General features: G+C 30.5%; 8 protein-coding genes across 14 annotated transcripts; 3 read left to right on the plus strand and 5 right to left on the minus strand.

The window, feature by feature from the left end:
* Positions 1 to 83: 83 nt before the first annotated feature.
* LOC123988515 (centrosomal protein CCDC61-like) lies at positions 84 to 1,796 on the minus strand. 3 transcript variants are annotated; one of them, XM_046288825.1, is made up of 7 exons: positions 1,616 to 1,796; positions 1,449 to 1,531; positions 1,237 to 1,388; positions 893 to 1,089; positions 559 to 831; positions 382 to 465; positions 84 to 310 (listed from the first exon to the last, which is right to left on the minus strand). In XM_046288825.1, the coding sequence occupies exons 1-7, from the start codon at positions 1,782 to 1,784 to the stop codon at positions 231 to 233; spliced, it is 1,038 nt and encodes a 345-aa protein (XP_046144781.1). In that variant the 5' UTR covers positions 1,785 to 1,796; the 3' UTR covers positions 84 to 230. The 3 variants fall into 3 exon arrangements, 1 of the variants encoding a protein (XP_046144781.1); XR_006830131.1 differs by lacking the exons at positions 382 to 465; positions 559 to 831; positions 893 to 1,089; positions 1,449 to 1,531; positions 1,616 to 1,796 and having other exon boundaries at positions 1,237 to 1,318; XR_006830130.1 differs by lacking the exons at positions 84 to 310; positions 382 to 465; positions 893 to 1,089; positions 1,449 to 1,531; positions 1,616 to 1,796 and having other exon boundaries at positions 745 to 831; positions 1,237 to 1,320.
* Positions 1,797 to 2,106: 310 nt separating this feature from the next.
* LOC114872865 (N-terminal kinase-like protein) lies at positions 2,107 to 5,719 on the plus strand. Its single transcript, XM_029180571.2, has 12 exons — positions 2,107 to 2,317; positions 2,435 to 2,581; positions 2,647 to 2,775; positions 2,847 to 3,058; positions 3,383 to 3,473; positions 3,546 to 4,028; positions 4,105 to 4,326; positions 4,384 to 4,636; positions 4,711 to 4,878; positions 4,957 to 5,225; positions 5,298 to 5,406; positions 5,474 to 5,719. The coding sequence occupies exons 1-12, from the start codon at positions 2,204 to 2,206 to the stop codon at positions 5,623 to 5,625; spliced, it is 2,349 nt and encodes a 782-aa protein (XP_029036404.1). The 5' UTR covers positions 2,107 to 2,203; the 3' UTR covers positions 5,626 to 5,719.
* Positions 5,720 to 5,994: 275 nt separating this feature from the next.
* On the minus strand, positions 5,995 to 7,139 carry LOC114872915 (probable glucosamine 6-phosphate N-acetyltransferase). Its single transcript, XM_029180666.2, has 5 exons — positions 6,998 to 7,139; positions 6,674 to 6,794; positions 6,537 to 6,599; positions 6,328 to 6,455; positions 5,995 to 6,258 (listed from the first exon to the last, which is right to left on the minus strand). The coding sequence occupies exons 1-5, from the start codon at positions 7,010 to 7,012 to the stop codon at positions 6,016 to 6,018; spliced, it is 570 nt and encodes a 189-aa protein (XP_029036499.2). The 5' UTR covers positions 7,013 to 7,139; the 3' UTR covers positions 5,995 to 6,015.
* A 344-nt stretch (positions 7,140 to 7,483) lies between these two features.
* Positions 7,484 to 8,157, plus strand: LOC114872916. 2 transcript variants are annotated; one of them, XM_029180667.2, is made up of 3 exons: positions 7,484 to 7,593; positions 7,744 to 7,909; positions 8,010 to 8,157. In XM_029180667.2, the coding sequence occupies exons 2-3, from the start codon at positions 7,750 to 7,752 to the stop codon at positions 8,081 to 8,083; spliced, it is 234 nt and encodes a 77-aa protein (XP_029036500.1). In that variant the 5' UTR covers positions 7,484 to 7,593; positions 7,744 to 7,749; the 3' UTR covers positions 8,084 to 8,157. The 2 variants fall into 2 exon arrangements, with proteins under 2 accessions (XP_029036500.1, XP_029036502.1); XM_029180669.2 differs by having other exon boundaries at positions 7,486 to 7,659.
* Positions 8,158 to 8,218: 61 nt separating this feature from the next.
* On the minus strand, positions 8,219 to 16,103 carry LOC114872914 (bromodomain adjacent to zinc finger domain protein 1A). 4 transcript variants are annotated; one of them, XM_029180663.2, is made up of 15 exons: positions 15,656 to 16,103; positions 15,215 to 15,353; positions 14,925 to 15,139; positions 14,646 to 14,856; positions 14,337 to 14,566; positions 13,591 to 14,264; positions 13,069 to 13,533; positions 12,508 to 12,989; positions 11,660 to 12,436; positions 11,367 to 11,584; positions 11,112 to 11,296; positions 10,806 to 10,919; positions 10,084 to 10,429; positions 9,420 to 9,607; positions 8,219 to 8,461 (listed from the first exon to the last, which is right to left on the minus strand). In XM_029180663.2, the coding sequence occupies exons 1-14, from the start codon at positions 15,766 to 15,768 to the stop codon at positions 9,427 to 9,429; spliced, it is 4,350 nt and encodes a 1,449-aa protein (XP_029036496.1). In that variant the 5' UTR covers positions 15,769 to 16,103; the 3' UTR covers positions 8,219 to 8,461; positions 9,420 to 9,426. The 4 variants fall into 4 exon arrangements, with proteins under 4 accessions (XP_029036496.1, XP_029036497.1, XP_029036495.1 ...); XM_029180664.2 differs by having other exon boundaries at positions 8,219 to 9,595; XM_029180662.2 differs by having other exon boundaries at positions 8,219 to 9,607.
* Positions 16,104 to 16,437: 334 nt separating this feature from the next.
* LOC114872969 (probable DNA-directed RNA polymerase III subunit RPC6) lies at positions 16,438 to 17,685 on the minus strand. Its single transcript, XM_029180754.2, has 4 exons — positions 17,599 to 17,685; positions 16,860 to 17,478; positions 16,623 to 16,784; positions 16,438 to 16,545 (listed from the first exon to the last, which is right to left on the minus strand). The coding sequence occupies exons 1-4, from the start codon at positions 17,676 to 17,678 to the stop codon at positions 16,471 to 16,473; spliced, it is 936 nt and encodes a 311-aa protein (XP_029036587.1). The 5' UTR covers positions 17,679 to 17,685; the 3' UTR covers positions 16,438 to 16,470.
* A 135-nt stretch (positions 17,686 to 17,820) lies between these two features.
* Positions 17,821 to 18,531, plus strand: LOC114872971. Its single transcript, XM_029180756.2, has 2 exons — positions 17,821 to 17,920; positions 18,028 to 18,531. Exons 1-2 carry the CDS (start codon positions 17,831 to 17,833, stop codon positions 18,424 to 18,426), a joined length of 489 nt encoding a protein of 162 aa, XP_029036589.1. The 5' UTR covers positions 17,821 to 17,830; the 3' UTR covers positions 18,427 to 18,531.
* Positions 18,443 to 20,439, minus strand: LOC114872968 (26S proteasome regulatory subunit 4). The gene is made up of 5 exons (XM_029180753.2): positions 20,341 to 20,439; positions 19,481 to 20,042; positions 19,029 to 19,415; positions 18,724 to 18,959; positions 18,443 to 18,654 (listed from the first exon to the last, which is right to left on the minus strand). The coding sequence occupies exons 1-5, from the start codon at positions 20,341 to 20,343 to the stop codon at positions 18,520 to 18,522; spliced, it is 1,323 nt and encodes a 440-aa protein (XP_029036586.1). The 5' UTR covers positions 20,344 to 20,439; the 3' UTR covers positions 18,443 to 18,519.
* Positions 20,440 to 20,483: the final 44 nt, after the last annotated feature.

Consider the following 20,483-nt stretch of genomic DNA (forward strand, 5'->3'; position numbering starts at 1 on the left):
AATAGTCAGTACTTCGTATTTTATGCTATTATGAGCATGATTTTTTCTTTTATCACGATCAATAAATTTGGAAATCAAGTACACAGTTTTAAGAAAATATATTTTACTTGTATAAATACGTAGTTTTGTTAATAATTGCATCATCTATTTAAATTCATTTTAATTATATTATACAAAACGTACAATAATAATTATTATTATAAAAAAGAAATTTATTGTAGTGTATATATTCATTGATTCAAATTTATTCCATCTTTTAACATTTTCTGTAATGTGTGAATTCTTGCTTCCAAATGTTCGAAATCAATTTCTATAACAGAAGTGTTAAGATTCTTTTTTTAATAGGAATGTTATTTTTTCACGGTATTATTGAATACTAACTGGAATTATTTTTCTTATTGGTATATGATGTTTTCGTATTTCGACAAGGGGATCCGCGAGTTCTAATTGATTCCAATGAGCTAGCTGTAGTAAGTAATATGAGATCAGTTATGATTAAGTTGAACTATATTAAATAGCATTATGTGGGATCTGATTCGGATGCTTATATGTATATACCTGACGATAAACTGGACATTTTAATACGACTAGAAATCGAAGAAGAACGACTTCTGCTTCGTCTACGTACAGACGGTGAATAAGTACGTTTTAATGCTGGACTACCATCTCCAGGTTTTCTACCAACAGATTCAGTGAGTTGTTGTACTTTTAATAATAAAGCTGTATTTTCAGCTTTCAGTTTCTGAATTTGTGTTCTGAACGACGCGCGTTCCTTAGCAATATTATTCTCTAATGATTTTATTGATCCCAATAAATGCCTCAGTCCCTTCCCTAAACATTGAAGTGTAATAAAACAAATTAATCTATATAAGATCAAAATGTTTATTTCTACCTCCATTCATAAGCCTCTGATTTTCTTGAATAAGTCTTTGATTTGTGATTGTAAGTTGCTCAACACGTTTTTGTAGATTTCTATTACTTCCTACAGACTGTAATCTTTCAATTTCAGCTTGTAATCTTCTAATGGTATTTTGTAATACTACTGGATCAGGTAAGCCACAATATTCCAAAGGTAATGGGTAATGGATTCTTAGGGAAGTTGTTATGATAGCAAATGTTTCTCATACAAGATTTATGAACTTTCTTGTACTCGATACATTTATTTATTTTTATAGAAGATACATAAAAATATTATTGTTTGTTAATAAAGAAAATTACATTCAAAATTATACTTACCGATCAAATTCTACCGTGTACGTTAATATAAGATATCGACGATTGTTCGATGCATTTCCCAAACTTGAACACGAGTTACGTTCGAACCTACGTGCCCGAAGCAATTCTAAATCTTCGAATGTAAGAAGATCCAAAGTAATAGATTCGCTTGTCTGTAATTAATCTTCCTTAATTACACTTTCCTTATTTAGAAACCTATGTCTAGATTTTACTTTCAACAAGCCGGACTGTAACATAGCCACAAACACATCAAAATGCTTGTAATTTCCAGTTTTATGTGATAAGTTTTCAATATCTAAAAAACAATTAAAACAATTAATATTAATAACATAACGCAAAATATACTTAACCATAAAATAGTCCATGGTGAAAAACATACACGCAGCATCATAAGAGGACTGCCAATTTTCAGCGGTATATTTATCAGTAACAGCAAGTTCCAAATTGCGTTGACATCCTTTTAACGAAGAAACTTTTATCTTTACAATATATTCTTTACCATTTTTAAAAGCATAGGTTGTTACCAAAGACGGACAAACTTCATTCATAATTAAAATGAAATATTAATGTAATGAGAAATATTTGACATAAGGAGCGTCATCAACGGCTTCATTATAAAGCCTTCATCTGGCAACGATTATAATAAATATAAATTGCAAAATTAAATATCTTTAGGAACTAATTGTCGATAACCTGATCAAAAAATCGAAGTCTACGTCATCTATCTAAGTGGAAGCTACTCGCCAATTACCGGCGGAAGATAGGTCAATAAGTTGACGAGTAGCTTCCATCTCTTGATGGCGCTCGTTCTCGAGGCACAAATTCACGACCCTTTGAGAACAAAGGCACAGTATATCGCTTCTACTATATGTATGATCTGTAGTCAATGTGTCAGTGACATCACGATATGGTATTCGTTCAAAGAATGATCTTGATTTACGTAAAAATAAGTAGTTAAATCGTAAAAATGTGGTCCTTTTTTTCAAGAGACCCTACTAAAGATTTTCCATATGAAATCGGTGAACCAGTTCCTGATTTAGACGATAAGAGTATCTGGACTTTACATAAAGCTAAGAAAAAGGTATCATAACCTGACGCGGTAAAATCTTAAAAAATATTTTCCGACTTTAGGTATTGATTCACGTTTTATTAAATGTTTAAAATTTTTATCTTTATTATGTCACGTATTCTTTTACAGGGATCTACGGGAGGCGAAGATGTTTCGGTATTTGTTTTTGAATGCAAAAATGGTAATGAACATCTTTTGGACATAGCGCGATCAGCAGTGAAACGATTAAAAACACTTAGACATCCAAGTATTCTTGCATATCTTGATAGTCTTGAGGTATAGTCATAATTTAATACAAATATTCATTAGCTCAGTAAAGTACATGTGAATTTTTCTTTCAGACCGATAAAGTGATTTATTTAGCAACTGAACATGTAGAATCTTTATATAATCGATTGAAAAGAAAATCTGATACCAATGAGGAATCCAAGAAGCAGTTATACTTTTCATGGGGAATATTCCAAATTACAGTATGTATAAATTTAAATATAATAATGTAAAAGTTTGTAAAATATATATTAATATACATAAACTTTGACAGAGAGCATTAAACTTTTTAAATAATGATGGCAATCTACGACATAACAATGTTAATTTATGGACAGTATACGTTAATGAAGAAAGTGGAGAATGGAAACTTGGTGGAGTTGAATACATGACAGCAGTAGATGTTGTTTATAATGCATTACCATCAACATTTCAACCATATTATCCTGCAGATATTAAGGAGAATGTGAAACCACCTACCAAATGGTAAACAAAATTTGTAATAAGAAGATATATCCTACAAACAAGATCTATATTATTGATGGTCATTTCCTGCTTAATATTGACATTGCTTTTATCGAAATGAATATTACAAAGATTTGATTTCAAGGCAAAAGTAATTAAACTATTTTTGTTCATACCTGCAACTTATTTAGTATATAAAATATTAACAAAATAATTCTCCTGTTTGGAAAATGATAGAAAATAGTTACTTCAATCTTAAAGTTAAACTACAATACCAGCTTTTCCATATGTAAACCTTTAGGTTTATTGTTAACGCTATGAAACTGATGAATAAATAAAAAACAGCTCGGTTGACATGTGGGGACTTGGATGCCTGATCTGGGAAACTTATAATTGTCCACTGAGTTCAAGTTCACAGCTTAAAATTCTTGATAAAGTATGTTGTTTGTTACTTATAAGATTCAAGATAAACGTTAAATCGAATAACGAATACAAGTGAACTTTTTAGATTCCAAAACAACTGCAAGTAATATATCAAGAATTGATCAGTGGCAATGCAGAAGGAAGACCAAATCCTGCCGATGTGATAGCGCGTTGCCGTAGCAATGGAGGATTTTTTAAAAATTCTCTTGTAGATGCACTTTTATTCTTGGAAGAAATTCAGATGAAAGAAAGAGGAGAAAAGGGTCGATTCTTTTCGCAACTTGCCAATCAATTGGAATCATTTCCAGATGGCGTTGGAAGATATAAAATTTTACCACAATTATTGGCTGCCTTTGAATTTGGTGATGCTGGTAGTGCAGTATTACCTCCTCTATTACAGCTTGGCTGTCAATTACCCGATACCGAGTATCAGCGAAGGGTTGTACCATGCGTTGTGAAATTATTTGCATCAAATGATAGAGCAACAAGATTACGATTGTTACAACAATTGGATCGATTTGTTGATCATTTACAACCAGCCACGGTGAACGAAGCTATCTTTCCACAGGTTATTATACTTGTTAATTTCTTTTCTTACAAGAAGATACAGTAAATTCAAAATATCTTAATATTATTAACTATAGGTAGCTAAAGGATTTTTAGATACAAATGCTGCAATAAGGGAACAAACGATAAAATCAGTTGTACATTTAGCGCCAAAATTAGACTATAATAATCTTAATCTGGAAACATTAAGGTATTTTGCAAAACTTCAGTCGAAAGATGAACACGGCGGAATACGTACTAACACTACAGTGTGTTTAGGAAAAATTGCTCAACATCTTCATCCTCAAATTAGACAAAAGGTAAATGAAATATGGACAAAGCTATGAAAGAAGGTATAAACAGTAATACTGTTATAGGTATTAATTGGAGCATTTATTCGAGGTACACGAGATCCATTTCCACCTGCCAGAACAGCTAGTATTTTAGCATTGGCTGCAACGCAGCAATATTTTTTGCTACAAGAAGTTGCAAATCGTATTTTACCAGCTTTATGTCCACTTACTACCGATGTAGATAAAGGAGTAAGAGATAATGCCTTTCGAACGATTCGCGGATTTTTATCAAAACTAGAAAGGGTATCAGAAGATCCTGGATTACGTGAATCTATGGGTATCTATTCAATTGAAAGATAATATTTATTATTCGAAATAAGAGATACTTAAATTTAAACGATAAAATTTCAGAGGCAGATGTAAATACAGCCACGCCTAGTCTCAGTAATGCGGCAGCAACATGGGCAGGTTGGGCTGTAACAGCAGTTACTGCCAAATTTTATCGTAGCCAATCAGATACACCTAAATCATCAAATTCTAATGCATCTAGGATTTTACTAAATAAACCTGCATCTTTGGGTATTTACAAGACACATGTTTTCTGTAATTTTAACTAATAATGAATGTTTTTTCCAATAACGTATAATTACATCGTAGAACAAGCTAGTAGTTCACAAAGTAGCGCTAGTACAACAGCTACGACAAGTAGTGCTACAAGTATGACGTCGCTAGATCATGATCATGAGCACGGTCTACAAAATGCCACGAATACAAACTCGGATTGTGATTGGGATTGGGATGCAGATAATTGGGGTGACATGGAACAACAACCTTCAACTACTTCGGGACATGGGACGAGTAATATTTCACCAGCTCCTCACTCCTCTAAGTGTAATGATCAATGGACAAGTCTTGAAGAAGAACCGGTTTGTATTTGTTGAAATTTTTAATATAATTAGCAATAGAAATAGTAAAAAAATACTTGGATATTATTTTAGGAAGAAGAAGCGGCACAGAGTATAGAAGATAAAAATGAATCTACTGAGACAGGATGGGAAGATTCAGAATTTCAACCTCTAGAAGATTTTCAACCATTAGATCAACCAGGTAAGTCACAATAAAACATAATTTATAATCATACACATTAATATAATTATTTATTTAACTTCATAAGGGAACAATGAAAGTGTTAATACCCTTAGCGGAAATATAAAATTAGAAGAAGCCAGAAGAAAACGCGAAGAACGTAAATTAGCAAGACAAAGACAGATGGAAGCTAAAAGAGCAGTAAAATTACGAAATAATGTTGCTACCAAAAAGCTCTAATTTAAATGCCATAAAATAAAAAACAATTGTGTATTACAAAAGAAAATTAAAATATGATGAACACGAAATAAGTATTTTATCTATTAATGACTAATTAACAGTTGTAAACTGATTTTTAATTATTCTTTAACATTGTTTATTACATTATTATATGTTCTCGGAAAATATTATTCATGTATTTATCAAAATATAATTACATATTATTTTTACCACCTCTGTATTCCACAATATAATTTAATTTATTAATTCACGTTAGAATAGAATTCTAATTATTTGGAATGATTAAATTAAAAATGAAAATAGAATTTCTCTGTTCATAAAAATGATAAAGGTACTACTAGTTTAAATCACAATTTTATATGGCAAATCTGAAATATTCTCTTTTTATTGTCATAAATGAGATTGCTCTGTAGCATTCCCAGTATGGAATCTCATGTTGAGGTAGTTAGCATTATTAGGTTCTCTTTTAAAACCTAAACTTTCATAGAAAGGTATAAGATTGTCTTTACAGTCCAATGACAATTTATAACACCGTAAATAAAGTGCTAACTGTAATATGACATTAATTACTAGTTTTCCCAAATGCTTACCTCTATATTTATTGTTTACTACTACGTCTTCTAAACGCCCTCTCTGTAATAAATTGTTTATTTTAATTGTTTTCAAAAATTAGATTCGTAAAAGGATATTTAGAAAACATACCAATGCACAGTTATGAATGAATTTTTGCTCTACAACTAATGTTGCAGTTGCTATAATCTTTCCACTGCTTGTATCTTCTATTACAATGATATGATAGCTACCAGCATTTTTCATCAGGTGAAAACGGTCTACATACAGAACAAATAAAATAATTCTCTTATCACATTATTTGTATTTTTTCTTAAAGATCATAATTTCAAAGAACTTACTTAAAAATTGTTCTTTACTAATATTTCCAACTTCAGTCAATTGAGCTAACAGTTGAAGAAAACCTGTAAAATAAATATAAAAGATTAGTAAATAAAGCATTATATTATTTAATGTTATTATTAATAACTTATTTTACCTCTATCATAATCACCAGATCTTAAAGATCTAATTATACAACCTTCGACGTGTGACAAAGACAGTCGTTCCAACACGTTTGAATTAAACAGCTCAATATCTGCATCTCCAAAAGATTTTTCCTGACAACAAGTGATAAATACATGATTACAAATTTATATATAATGTAAAATTAATGTAATAGTACAATAAAAGGTTTATCAATATTACAAATGTGGTAGCATATTGTTTGAGTCAAACTGATACTTATTTTCAACAAAAAATCTTTTATTAACAAACTTGTAAATTCTTTAAATATTTAAGTTTAAATAATAAAATTTACAACCTCTATGGAACTCATGGTAGTCGTGTACAGGTTCAAATGTTTTTATTAATTTTATTCAATAGATACTTTATCTTCCTTGTTTGTTCAGACCCGCAAGTGTAGACAAGGATACTACATATGCCTATGTCAACTTATCACTTTGACATACCTTTATATATATATCATACGAAGGATTAACTAATCGTTTTTATTAAAAATCTAATTTAGTATATTGGAGTGTAATAAGTAGCGCTAAAAACAACTTTATATATAATTATATATATACATATCATGTTAATAAACTTTTGCTGTATTTCTTGAACTTTATAAAACTCTATAAAAAGTTATGTGTTTGAATATTCATTTTCAATGGTTTCATAAAGAGGCAAGGTTCTGATTTTTCAAACGCATTAATTTTCTGTAATTTTGTCCAATTTCTATCCAATAGTATTTCAAGTAATGCAATATAGTCATGGACAACCTGAAGTTTGATCATTTTGAATAAACCCTGGTAACAGACATATTATGTAACAATTGGTTCATGATTTTAGTTAGAAGTACCATTTGTTCAGTGGTATCGTTGACGTGATTTCCTAACTTTATTAAAAACAGAACGGGTAATATTTAAATATTATTTTATTGATATATATATAAAGATCTTTTTAATCTTACTTCAGTTTGAGGTAATAAAACTCACATAAAAACCAAAATATCCTAATTATTAATGTGAATATTGTATTTTCCATATATTAATACCAAAATTATAGATAACCATGTCTGGAAAACCAATGAGATATCCATATACACTTTCTGCACAAATTGCTCACTTTCCATTTAATCATTATTATAATCATAAGCGTGGTTGGATACTCAAATATTGGATGTGGACTGCAGTTGGTTTGATGCCTGTCTGGTATTTCTTCCAGAAACTAAGTAAGTATAATTATAATACAATTTGAAATTGTTTCAATTTTTATCATTCAAATGTACACAATGGTGATATATAATTATTAATACCTTCCTTTGTTTTTAGGTTTTCAACCTGAGAATGTCAAAAAGTGGGATGAAATTCATAGGAAACAATTCTCTGGAGAGATGCATCACTGAATTATACCTAAAAATATTGTAATGTAGCGTGATGTATCAGAACAAATATATGTAAAACTTATATGGATTAGTAATTGAAGTCTAATGTATGTTAATGTCTACCAGTTTTCTGTATAATACATGTACAAACTGCAATTACAAATCTACTTGAAAAGTTTATTACCAAATTAATTGTATAAAACATACATGATTACAAAGAACTGTGTTTCTACTGCTGTACAATATAGAGATTAATAATAATTTGTACTGTAGATTTTGTATAGGGCCAGCCTAAATTTTCAGTTTTTTTTAAAGGCTGATTTTTGATTGAAAAGAAAAAAGAAAAAAAAGAAGGAAAAAAGGATAAGTACCACTAATACACGAACAATTTGGCAAAACCTAAAACAAAAATAATTAAACAATAAGATCTTTAATTCCTAATAATTTTGTGCAATATATAACAACATATTTGAACCCCAGTAAAATCTACTTTATAGATACAGGCATAATAATTATGTTATATATAAATTTAAGTGTTATAAGAATACTTTTTGCATTCACAATAAAAAAGTTTTCTTTTTATTACGCATGTATTAACTCTTAAATCATCAGTCGTGTTACGTTTCATCGTACTTCGTATGGTATAAATACGTTATAAAAGACAAGTAATGCAGAACACTTTACATGAATTCGAATTTTGCATAGGTAAAAGCCTAAAGAGTTTAGAATACAGTTAGGTAACCTTTAAAATTGTTTGCAGTAAAAGAATACATGAAATGCAATAAAATCAATAATATTAAAATAATAAATAATCATTAATACAATGTAAAAAAAACTTGTCCAACAAAAAAAAAAAAGAATTGTAATACTACTAACTCAAAAGACTAACCTTGTACTGGTTCAAGCAAATGAAATTAGTTCATTGCTTATGCGCTGGTTTACTTATTTATAAAATGCTCTATTTTAAAAAATCTAACAAATATATGAGAGCACTTACAACATGCGTAAAATTCTACAAATAATACTGTGTATGCATTTTATTATAGCAAGCCTAAAAAAACTGATCGGGATATTTGATAAGTAACGAAGGAGAAAATATTTGAAACATTTTTAAGCTTGCATTTTATCACCTGTTTCAATAGATTAATTTTATAAATTCTGTATGTATAGCACTTTGTAACTTTTAGTAAACGAAGTCTTTTAGTAATATGTACTTTACAGTATTTCTTCTGTTGAATTATGAATTTATATACTGTTCAATATTACAGTACATAAATCCATTTTCAGTTTCAAGGTACATTTACGTATTAGGAATAAAAGTTAATATTTAATAAATAGAATGTATTGGAAAAAGTACTTTGTTTCTATCTTGACTTCTGAATTTCTTCAGTATCTTCATCCTCGCTATCCACGAGATCATTTTCTTCAAATCTTGGTTTTTTTGCGCTTGATGGACGTAGTGGTTCCTCACCATAATTTAATCCTAATTCCTTGCATCGCTTTTCGAAGTACTTCAGTAACCTCATACCTGCTCTGTACACGTAACTATTTTTAAAAAAACATAGTCTAACTCTAAAGGCATACATTATTTTAAATGTTCGGAAGCCAAAGATTTTGATTTTTTTTTTTTTTTTTTTTAAATCTAAAACGTATTTGAGTGAACATTGATTTAGTTGTGTAGGAACTTAAAATGTTGAATTAAAACAAAAAAATTAAGGCATTCAATCGTTTGTTACATGTTATAACGGATTACTTTATATTACGATTGGTTTATTAGTCACAAGCGCATGCTGATCAATTTCACTGTCACAGTAGTAGTAATAATTAATAAAGTATTGTAATTAACTACTTACGCCTGTTATTTGTTATATGTAAAAATATAAAATCGTTGTTGTTATTAGTAAACTTTTAAATTAGCTAAAGCATTTCTAGTATAGTATATTAATCACTATTGTTAATTCATTTCACAATCTCTGGCATCCGAACTTATACATAACGATATTCGTGTTAGTTATACTTACTTGTAAACTGCACTATGCTCTTCATTATAAACTTGACAATTTTCGAATACTAAATGACAATCACCGAAAAACTGTTCCGACGTTTCATATTCTCCATTGTTAAGTTTATATTTAATTGTACCGAAATCCATGGGATTTGAGATAATATCGTGATAATCTGGAACTTCGTCTTTTGTAACAGGTGATAGGAAAGGCCAAGAATCTCTATGGTGCATCACATCTGTAAGTAATTCCTGTAGTCTTCCCATGCATCCTTTAACTGTTCCTTTATCTTCTTCTATCTCAGCCGCTCTTTTAGTTGCTCGCCTTGTTTGCCTTGGTTCAGTATCTTCTGAAGTGCTACTATCTGTGTATCAAGGTTTTTATACCTAATTAAATACTGGTTTATAATCTAAGTATATAACACATGCAAAGCATTATAAATTAGGTAGCTAATAAATAACAGAAGTTTTATTTTAATCTTAATGTTTTTTTTTTTTAAACAAAGGAGTTAAAAAAAGGAAATAAATAAAGGTTCATTATAATAAGGAAATAAGGATCATGTGTGCATATACATGCAATAAAGCCTCTACGTGCCAAAAAAAATTAAAAAATAAAAATTAAATCTAATGTATTAATAATAATTAATCAATAAATACGTGAAGCAGATGTTATTGTACTATCCAATATAAAAAAAAATGATGAATACACTAAAGAAAGTAGAATAGAGTTACAATACAGACCCTCCCAGTCTGTAGACTCTGTAGTGAGGAGGCTCTTGGCAAAGCCATGGATGCGAGAGCGTGCTGCTGCAGCGCACTGCCTCTCCCCGTCTCTTTCCCTTTCACGCCCCCTCACTAACAACACAATTTAAACTAAGAAACTGCTTTATTACATTATTCTTTAAATAAAATATTTCATTTACTAATGTGTTAGTACGAAACGATAATAAAATATTATTCAGTTACTAAATAATTTCAAGATTTATTTAAATATATTCTGTAGGCACTGAACTTGCAAATTTTCGTATTATAATTTGAATACCTTACCATACTTATTAGTCGTCTTCCTATCTTTTCTATCCTTGCAGTCTGAACAAGACCATCTTCCTCGAGGTGCTCTTGCCATAGGAGGTTCTATACATTCTACATGATAGAAGCTTGAACATGCGTCACACCTGATTAATTTTCCACCGCTTCGACATACAGAACACACATTCATGTGCTGACTGTCCCTGAAATTCAACAACTATTGAACAATATTTCCTCATTTAATAAATAAACATTTCTTAAAATAATTCTTACATATCCTCGTCACTATCTTCTTCTAGGTCATCGTCGTCTTGATCCTCTTCTCCTTCGCTTTCAAGAATTCGTTTTGCACGATTATGTCGAGTTTCTTTAGTTAATATTACTTCTTCTTCTTCCAACTCATCTTCGAATATCTTACGTTTTTTAAGTTTCTCCTTTGATTTGGTCGGTGGCTTGCATACTTTGCAATACCAGTCTCCTTCTGGTACAGTCTACAAATAAATATATCATCAATTATTATCATATAATCAAAATTAATTCTACAACTATTTGGCGAAAAATATTACATTCAATTTTGGTTTTAAACAATATAAATGGTGGCCTTTGTTGCACTCATCACAAAGTAGCATTTTCTCGGGATCTCGACGTCGTCTACATATGCGACACTGGGCATTGAGTGCACTTCTATCCCACGCGACGCTATTTTCTAATGTACTTAAATGTAAAAATAATTGAGACCAACTTGTCGATGCCATAAGAGATTGCTCCCATCTTTCTCTGGTTTCTTCACCTGTCCATTTTTTGTCTTTTTCGTCACCACATAATGGTTTCTGTAAGTACTTTTGATCTACAGCATAAGATAATTGTAAAATAGCACAAGCCATTTGTTTAATAACTGTTTGTTGCTTAGGATCTGGGAGTAGTTCATTTTCATTTGGTGGCCCTAAGTATTTTCCTGAATCTTTGTAAGTTTTTATATTAATACTTCCAACTTCTGAATCTGGAGTACCTGGTCGACTATGCTTAGCTTCGTTTTTGACTTTATCTAAAGTTATATTACTAGCAACGTCTACTTCAATTTCATTTGTACCATATATTAGTTTATCACACTGTTTGTCATAGCCCTTGCTGTTAATTGCTTTTCTCCATGCTTCTCGATCATTGACTTTTAAATGTCCTAAGCAACCTGATTTTATTTTATCTTCGAAATCTAAAATATAATCTCTTAATGTTAATTCTAAAACATCGACCACTGGCATTTCAGAAGGAAAGTTTAAGTTAGCGTTTTCGTATTTATTTTTTTTTGAAGTTTTATTAGAAGGTCCTTTAATAGGTCCTGCAAACTATATGCAAAATTTATTTATTATTCTCCATTTAGTTTCAATACTTAAAAAATGTATTACAAGGTACTTACAACGTCAGGATTAAGTTTCTGTCGAGGACACTCTTCGATCACACACATCAAACTCGTCATTTCTTGCATAATGTTATTCCTGAGTTCGCCTTCTCTAATTCCTCGTTTACTTAAACCATTCACTAGAGCTTCTATGTCTTCTGGCTTTCCATAGAAACTCCATTTTGGTTCTGATCTTTTCCAGTGAACTGGACATTCTTTATCTCCTGTACAAGCCATCAAGTTTTTTCTTATGTCAAATAGCTCTTGTTTGCGAGATATATCTTTCCTTGGAGATTTGAGACCATTTTTATCAGAAAATGTAACTTTTTTGGGAGATTTCTTTGCCTTCTTAAATCTATTTTCTTTATCACTGAATTCATCTTCAAATTTATTTCTTAAGTATGCATATGTAGATTCTCTGTCTTGTAATTCCGGTTGGTAAGGAGTACCTTCTGGAAGGCAGTTACCTGGCCACCACTCATCGTTTTCTACGAATATTCCTAAATATTAAGGAAAAAACACAAATTTTATATATCTCTATTTCGTTAGATGTGCATAATACCGAAAATATTAAACTACCTGGAATTGATAAAAATCTCCAATATCTGCGATGAGTTCTATCAGAACCTAAATAAAGCATCATTTTATCATCCCTGGATGCTTGCTGAAGTTCTTTTAATTTATTTTCATACTCTTCTTTTTTCTTTTCTTCTTCACAATTACCACGTGTAACTTTCTTTGGTGTTTTACTTTCTTTATCTTTCTCACGGTCTCTCATTTTTTCTTTTTCCTCTTTTTCCTTTTTTTGTTCAGCTATCAGAAAAGATTTCAATTCTTTTCTTGCTTGATGAACCTTTTCGTGTCGCTCTTCAATTACGTCTCGTATCGAAGCAAAAGTAAGTAACTGATTAATTAGACACGTGGCTACTTTTAATTTTTCATCTAAATCAAATTCGTGAACATTACGATGTCCCAACAATCTTAAAATATATGCCTCGTTTATTCTCATCAAAAGTGCAGGATCATCTTGATTTGTATATCCACCTAAAAAGGAAATAATTGTTAATATTTTTCATATCAAAATTTTATTGAAAAATTTACCTCTCTGAGAATATCTCCATTTCGAAGCAACTTCACCTATTCGGCCACCAGAACTTAACAAATGTTGTCTTAAAATCTCACTCAAAGTTACATGATCTAATGTCATCTCGGACAATTTACAGCCTTGATACATTTGACTCCAGCTAGAAGCTATTGTAGCAAGTTTTACAGCTTTTGTCATTGATGTTACTCCTTCATACATACTATTATCATTCACTAAATCAGATGCTTGAGCATGAATTTCATCTTCTTCGTCTGCTTGATATTTAAATATGTTTGACAGTAGCAATTGTAGGAGATCACTCCATGGTCCAGATGCTTCCTTGACCAACAGCGCCTTTTCTAACAAGTCTAATGTAAAACTATGTGGAAAATATGTAGCGACTTCTAATTCATCATTGAAGAATTCTAAAAATTCTAGAATCATTACAGCATCGCCGAATTTTTCATTGGCTATACTGCTTTTAACTGGTGTAGGTTGTGGAATAGGAGAAAGATCTTCACATTCAAGATCTTCTCTTGGTTTATTCCACTGTCTCATATATGCAGCCAAAGCAGCTAATTTTTGTTTCTCTTCTTTTTTACGCTCACTTTTCAGAACTCGTTCTTCTTTTCGTTTTGCCTTTTCTTCGAGAGCTTTTGCTTTAAGGTCTTCTTTAAATTTTCCATTCATTCTGGATACATATTTTATAGAATTAATACATTAAAAATTCTAAGTTATTTTTAATATAACATGCATTATTTACCTCGGTTTTCGAAACTTTTTTACGTCCACTCCTCCCTGATTGACCTTCTTAAGAGGATCTGGCTTTTCCATTGCTTTTTGCTTGGAAATATTTGTTGTCAAAAATTTCTCTATCGATTCTTGTTTATGTCTAACATATTTCTTAACGCGTGACGTAAAATCTGGCGGAGGACCAGCAAATATAGTGTCAAAACGTACTTTACTAATTCCGTATTTCTGTAAAACACTGTCCTAAATAGGAAAAAAGGTATTTTTCATTTTATAAATCTAATATAACTTTTTCTTTTTATGCATTAAAATGATTACTGACTTTTACAGTCCATATACCGCTTTCATTTTGCTCGCACAGCTGACGTAAAAATATTTTATTACGTTCTCTGCTGTAATGTTGCTTTCTTCTCCTTACTTGTGTTGCTTCCACTATCATAAGTTGGCTGATATCAGACTCTCCACAGTCTAACTGTTCTACTTCATAACGAAATAACTTTGCTGGTGGATGATATTGTTGTTCCTGGGAATTCCTATGTAATAAATGCATAGTATGATTATTAATATACTACACATGCGTCCAAAATATAGATTTGTATACCTGTGATTTTCTTTAGCATACTGTTTGATTTGCTGTTCTGAAGGTGCAATAACTTGAAGAACATGGCAATCGCACCAAGAATCCTCTGTGAAACTTGCTTCTACCATTTCTCCTACAAAATAGCGATCTCTTGCAAACTGATATACATCTTCTATCATGTCATTAAAAGAAGATCTGTTAGTTTTACTGGCAAGATACAATATAGGAATACGTAGCTGTAATACAAATGATATAATTAACAATATAAAAATGATAATATACAACAATAAATTAATAATTAAATATTATACCTCCATAGGGAACTCTTTAAGACTTTTCTTAGCATTTTCTTCACATTGTAAAGCCTCTTCATAGGTCATGTTAGTTCTACCAGTTATACTGCATGACCATATAAGCGAATTGCATAAAATAATTCTCTCACAGAATTCACTGCAATTACAAGGATACATAAGATGTCACAAATGTAATAGAACTTTATTGATAATAAACAATGATAATGTGTACATATAAACAGTTTAAACATTTTATATATTTTTTAATGTAACCTATTGATTATAAGCTCAGAGGATGTACAAAAATAAAACTAATGAATATATCAATATACATAGTTGTAAAAATGAAATCAAAATAGCCAAGTCAAAATTAAAGGAATAGGAAATGTTTGTCTAACAAATCATACTGATGAAAGTTCAGACTAAGTTTCAAAGTCATCTCGGCTGTCATGGTCTTACTTGTAGTCCTTGAAAATTTCATTGGTAACCTCACAATGGAAAACTTCATCATCATCCTTGAAGTCTGAGGAGACGTGAAGTCGTTGAAACGGTTGCTTACGAAGAAGCGGCATGTCAATGCTTATGAATCTATCAATACGCAGATGAAATTTTCCTTTCACGTTTCTAACAGAGTTAAAAAATCAATTCTACGTCGAAGATAGAACTGTACTTCTTTCCAGAACACCGCTAGGCACATGCGATACATGCAATCTAACAAACGCACTTTCAGCTTTGACCACCGTAAAGAGTTTTGTTAAGATTGTTGTAGATAACTAGCTTCAAAATTTTATTTATTCATTCGTGTTAAACATAAAACTTTGGCATTGTTTCGTGAAACATTTTTAAGTTTCATATGACAAAGCACGATTTAACGGTGCTCGTTGAAGCGCGCATTCACATCTGGCACCTCAAAGCCGGAAACTAATAAAAAGAATAACGGTACCAACGTAAAATTATTGTTTAAAACGCGGGAAATAAAGATAATTGCGTAATAATGCTTATTCTACTAATACTCTATGAAATTTTTATTTAAAAAACTTTTATATTTTCATTGTTTCTACATTTTACTGCGGCGTTCTTAACAGAATTTGATCTTTAGGAAAAAACATAAAAGCAAATGTTATGTATTTTTTTTACAGTTGGTATCTTGTATCCGGTTAAAATTATAAACTCGTTAAATTTGGCGGGAATAGGTAGCTTAAGCATTAAAATCTTGTTAAAATAATGGATCAGCAATGAAGTACTTTCAATCAATATACTTTTATTAAAAAACATTACTCTAACCATTCTGTAATATACTGGCATTTTGTAGGTGTTACATCGCCAACATTGCAACAATTTTTCCTCACCTATATTTCAAGATTTTTATATTAATAACTGATTAATATTTTTACTAATATACATACAAAGAATGAAAGCAGCTTACAGGACATATACCACAAGTAGATTTAATTAACCCTGGTGGACTTAACAGAGGTTCTACTGCTCTGTATAAATTACTTCCATCACCTGAAAGAGTACGTTCTACTTTTCCATCATAAACCAATGTGTTCAATATCATTTCCAGATCTTCAACTGATAACTTTACCTATAAATAATTGTATTTACATATTAGTCATATTGAAATATGTAATTTAATGAAAATTATAGTAGCTATACAAACTTTGCTTATTCCTAAATCAGAAATAAACTTCCAGACTTCTTTGGATGAAGCAAATGTAATATTTCTAGCTATAATTGGTCCACCTCTACTAGAATTTATTTGTTCTCGTTTTCTCTCCAAAAATCTATAACACTGTTGATTGAGAACATCAACAAATTCTGCTTCAAAGTCTTGATCTTGGTACCAAGCACCACCTGTTACAGATGTGTCTGGTTCTAAATTATACAACATGTATACTTTCTTTTTGCTAGCTGCCACTGATTTCACAGCTTTGATAAACTTTTTGGTCTCCAAGCTTTTTAAAATTTTGTTTAATTGAGTTGGCATTAGATTGGACTTAAATCTTATGTCACGAATCCAGATACCCTTATTTCCTGCTTCTTCAATTATTGTGTATACAATTTTTTCTTCATTGTCTGCACCTTTAGCTACTTTTGCTTTAGCAGGATCTTTCAAACGATATAACAAAGAACCCCCTTGTTTAAATAAATCAAAATAACCCTGAGACAAAAGTTTATTTATAATTTGGGCTTTTTGAGCAGGTTGTAAGTCTGGCATTTCAGCTGTTAAATCTTTGTCAGATATTCCTTTTGGCCTTGATTGAGCTAAGCCAATAATTCTGAAAATTTAAATATCACATAAAAGTATTTCATAGTACAAATGTAAGAAATATAACCTATAAGTTATGTATATCATGCATACTAGTAACTTTTTATTTGAAAAAAAAATAAAAATTTACTTTTGTTCAATTGCTTGAGACGAATTTGCGTCTGTATCATTTGCATCTTGCTCCTTTGATGTGCCTGCTTCAATTTCCATCGAGTATTTAAATCTGAAACATCAAGGGACGGTATATAAATATATAATGTGACACATACCCGTGTATATGCATTTAATATGGTCAACGTTTATTAGGTTATGTTTCCGTGTAAAATTTTGTACTGCATTAATACAAATATATCTTAAATAATATGGAAGATTCTTTAGATGTAGCAAAAACTGATGATTCTTTAAATATTGCCGCTAAAGACTGGAATCGAACTATTGAAATTGCTAAAAAGGTATTGGTTATATATATATATATATATTTTAATCCATATATGTACCTTGTTATAAATGTTCATATTATTTATTAATATATTTATGTTCCATACTTTATTGTTTTAAGCATGGTTACAGAGAGGGAGTAGCAAGTGGAGCAGATTCTGTTTTTCAAGAAGGTTTTGATATAGGATATAAAGAAGCTTTCCAAACAGCTTTCATTTTAGGGAAGTTTAAAAGTATATTAAACTTTAATCCACAAGATGTTAAACTTCCTGATCACATAAAAGAAATTCTTGATAAAACTAGAAGAGGTGCATGTTACATATGTATGGAAGAATCTGAAGGTAGAAATGATATGCAAAAATCACTGTCACAGATTATTAATGAACAAAGAACATATTCTTTAAATATTATACAAACCCTTTATGAATACTTTCAACCATATGTGAAAGAATTAAATATTAATGAGTTAGATGTACTCAAAATGCATAATCAGGTTCAAGAACCTTCTGAAGATGAGTAATTTCCTAACTAAAATGTAATCTTTTGTATTTTTTTTTTTATTAGTATACATAATATTCGTATGTTGAGATTGTAAATAAAGAATTATAGAATTTTATAGATATAATCCTTCAGGCGAACCTTCTTTCTTTCGATACAAAACACTTTCCTTAGATTTTTTGAAATCATCGCTAGTAACTTTCATGCGGCGTTCACGCAACGCCATTAAACCAGCTTCAGTACATATAGCCTAAAACAATAATTCTTTAGTAAATAATATATAAATTGATTTTTTCACTAAAGTACGTTAAAATCATACCTTTATATCTGCACCGGAAAGATCATCCTTAGCCATGATCAATTCTGCTAGATTCACATCAGGTGCTAAAGTCATTCTACTAGTATGTATATTGAAAATTCTTCTTTTCGTTTTTTCATCAGGTAATGGAAATTCTATCTTTCTGTCAATACGACCCGGTCTGATTAGCGCTGGATCTAAAGTTTCAATTCTGTTTGTAGCCATTACAACTTTAACGTCTCCTCGACTATCGAAACCTAAACGAATAATAATATTTAATAACAACGCAATTAAAACGTAATAATCAAATTTAGAATATTTCATACCATCAAGTTGATTAAGTAGTTCTAACATAGTTCTTTGAATTTCACGTTCTCCTCCGCTATTACTGTCATATCGTTTTGTGCCTACAGCATCTATTTCATCTATAAATACAATGGAAGGAGCATGTTCTTCTGCAACTCTAAACAATTCTCTTACAAGTTTTGGACCATCTCCTAAATATTTCTGTATAAGTTCAGACCCAACAACTCTCAAGAAAGTTGCTGAGGTCTGATTAGCTACAGCTTTAGCCAATAACGTTTTTCCAGTTCCTGGTGGACCATAAAGTATAACTCCTTTTGGTGGTTTGATACCCATTTCTTCATAATATTCTGGATGGGTTAATGGTAATTCTACAGATTCTTTGATCTCTTGGATCTGTGTATCAAGTCCTAAATAATAAAAAATATGTAAATGATTTGAACATATTAATATTAGTGTAACTATTAATACATACCACCAATATCAGCATAAGTTTCTTGTGGAGCTTTTTCTAGTTTCATTACTGTAACCATAGGGTCAGTATCATCACCTAACACACCAACAACCGCATGAACTTTATGGTTTAACAAAACTGAACATCCTGGTTCTAACTGATCTTTATCCACAAATGACAAAATTGACACATAATGTTCAGAACCAACAGATGTAGAAACTATAGCATGATTATCATCAATTATTTCTTCTAATGTTCCAACAGACATTGGAGTTCCACGTAAGTCATCAACTTTAGACCTTTCCTCCTCATTCTTTTCTTCTTGTGGTTTTAGTCTTTCCTGGTTTGTAATAAATTCTTCTTCCATCAATAAGTAATCTTTTATACGTTCCAACTTTAAAAGTTTCAATCTACAACGTGTATGTGGTGTAACTTGTGGTAATTTTAAGGCAGCATCTGGCCCCTTTGTACGGCGCTTCTTTTTGCCAACCCTTGTTGGAATAGGGGGTTCATACTTCTTTTTCTTATCTTTATCATCCTTCTTATCACCCCCTGTACCACCAGTACCAGACTGATTTTGTCCCTATTAACGGTAATTGTTGCAATGTTAAAAATTATATCCAATTTTTGAAAATATATTATAAATTAATTGAGAGATATTAATAGTTCATAAAACATTTCACTTTGAACAATACAGTAAGACTTCATATAACAAAATAAAAATTTTACACTAGGTTAACCTAAAATGTGAAGTGACATTTAAGAAAAGAGATCATAAATTGTAGTTCCTGCAAATTTTGTTAAATGTTTTATTATAAATTCTCTTATATAGTATCAATTGATTATTTTATACTTATTTCAAGCAATTTAAAAATACGTACCATCACACGTCTATTGTTTGATCATTGAACGAAACAGCGAAGTCATTCACACTGAAAACGTTGTATCGATTACGATTTCGATATGTGTTTTCGTAAGATATCGAAATAATTCGATATATTTTCAAAATTGCTGGAATGATTTT

The sequence above is a fragment of the Osmia bicornis genome, chromosome 15 (genome assembly GCF_907164935.1).
Source record: "Osmia bicornis bicornis chromosome 15, iOsmBic2.1, whole genome shotgun sequence".
Lineage (NCBI taxonomy): Eukaryota > Metazoa > Arthropoda > Insecta > Hymenoptera > Megachilidae > Osmia > Osmia bicornis.

Bases quoted from the DNA above. Each gene is read 5' to 3' on its own strand.
- LOC123988515 (XM_046288825.1), bottom strand. From the start codon at position 1,784: ATGAATGAAGTTTGTCCGTCTTTGGTAACAACCTATGCTTTTAAAAAT. The intron at 1,389-1,448 runs GTAAAATCTAGA...GATTAATTACAG, and splicing joins TACAGTCCGGCTTGTTGAAA to ACAAGCGAATCTATTACTTT. The intron at 832-892 runs GTAGAAATAAAC...TTCAATGTTTAG, and splicing joins TCAGAGGCTTATGAATGGAG to GGAAGGGACTGAGGCATTTA.
- LOC114872865 (XM_029180571.2), top strand. From the start codon at position 2,204: ATGTGGTCCTTTTTTTCAAGAGACCCTACTAAAGATTTTCCATATGAA. The intron at 2,318-2,434 runs GTATCATAACCT...ATTCTTTTACAG, and splicing joins TACATAAAGCTAAGAAAAAG to GGATCTACGGGAGGCGAAGA. The intron at 4,879-4,956 runs GTATTTACAAGA...ATTACATCGTAG, and splicing joins AAATAAACCTGCATCTTTGG to AACAAGCTAGTAGTTCACAA.
- LOC114872915 (XM_029180666.2), bottom strand. The intron at 6,456-6,536 runs GTAAGTTCTTTG...TTCTGTATGTAG, and splicing joins TAGTAAAGAACAATTTTTAA to ACCGTTTTCACCTGATGAAA. The intron at 6,259-6,327 runs GTATGTTTTCTA...AATTTATTACAG, and splicing joins TCATTCATAACTGTGCATTG to AGAGGGCGTTTAGAAGACGT.
- LOC114872916 (XM_029180667.2), top strand. From the start codon at position 7,750: ATGTCTGGAAAACCAATGAGATATCCATATACACTTTCTGCACAAATT. The intron at 7,910-8,009 runs GTAAGTATAATT...CTTTGTTTTTAG, and splicing joins GTATTTCTTCCAGAAACTAA to GTTTTCAACCTGAGAATGTC.
- LOC114872914 (XM_029180663.2), bottom strand. From the start codon at position 15,768: ATGCCGCTTCTTCGTAAGCAACCGTTTCAACGACTTCACGTCTCCTCA. The intron at 12,990-13,068 runs GTAGTTTAATAT...CTTAATATTTAG, and splicing joins GAGATTTTTATCAATTCCAG to GAATATTCGTAGAAAACGAT. The intron at 10,920-11,111 runs GTAAGGTATTCA...TTGTGTTGTTAG, and splicing joins GAAGACGACTAATAAGTATG to TGAGGGGGCGTGAAAGGGAA.
- LOC114872969 (XM_029180754.2), bottom strand. From the start codon at position 17,678: ATGGAAATTGAAGCAGGCACATCAAAGGAGCAAGATGCAAATGATACA. The intron at 17,479-17,598 runs GTAAATTTTTAT...TTAAATTTTCAG, and splicing joins TCTCAAGCAATTGAACAAAA to AATTATTGGCTTAGCTCAAT. The intron at 16,785-16,859 runs GTTTGTATAGCT...AATTATTTATAG, and splicing joins CTGATTTAGGAATAAGCAAA to GTAAAGTTATCAGTTGAAGA.
- LOC114872971 (XM_029180756.2), top strand. From the start codon at position 17,831: ATGGAAGATTCTTTAGATGTAGCAAAAACTGATGATTCTTTAAATATT. The intron at 17,921-18,027 runs GTATTGGTTATA...TATTGTTTTAAG, and splicing joins CTATTGAAATTGCTAAAAAG to CATGGTTACAGAGAGGGAGT.
- LOC114872968 (XM_029180753.2), bottom strand. The intron at 19,416-19,480 runs GTATGTATTAAT...TTTATTATTTAG, and splicing joins AACTTATGCTGATATTGGTG to GACTTGATACACAGATCCAA. The intron at 18,960-19,028 runs GTATGAAATATT...TTATTCGTTTAG, and splicing joins ACTACTTAATCAACTTGATG to GTTTCGATAGTCGAGGAGAC.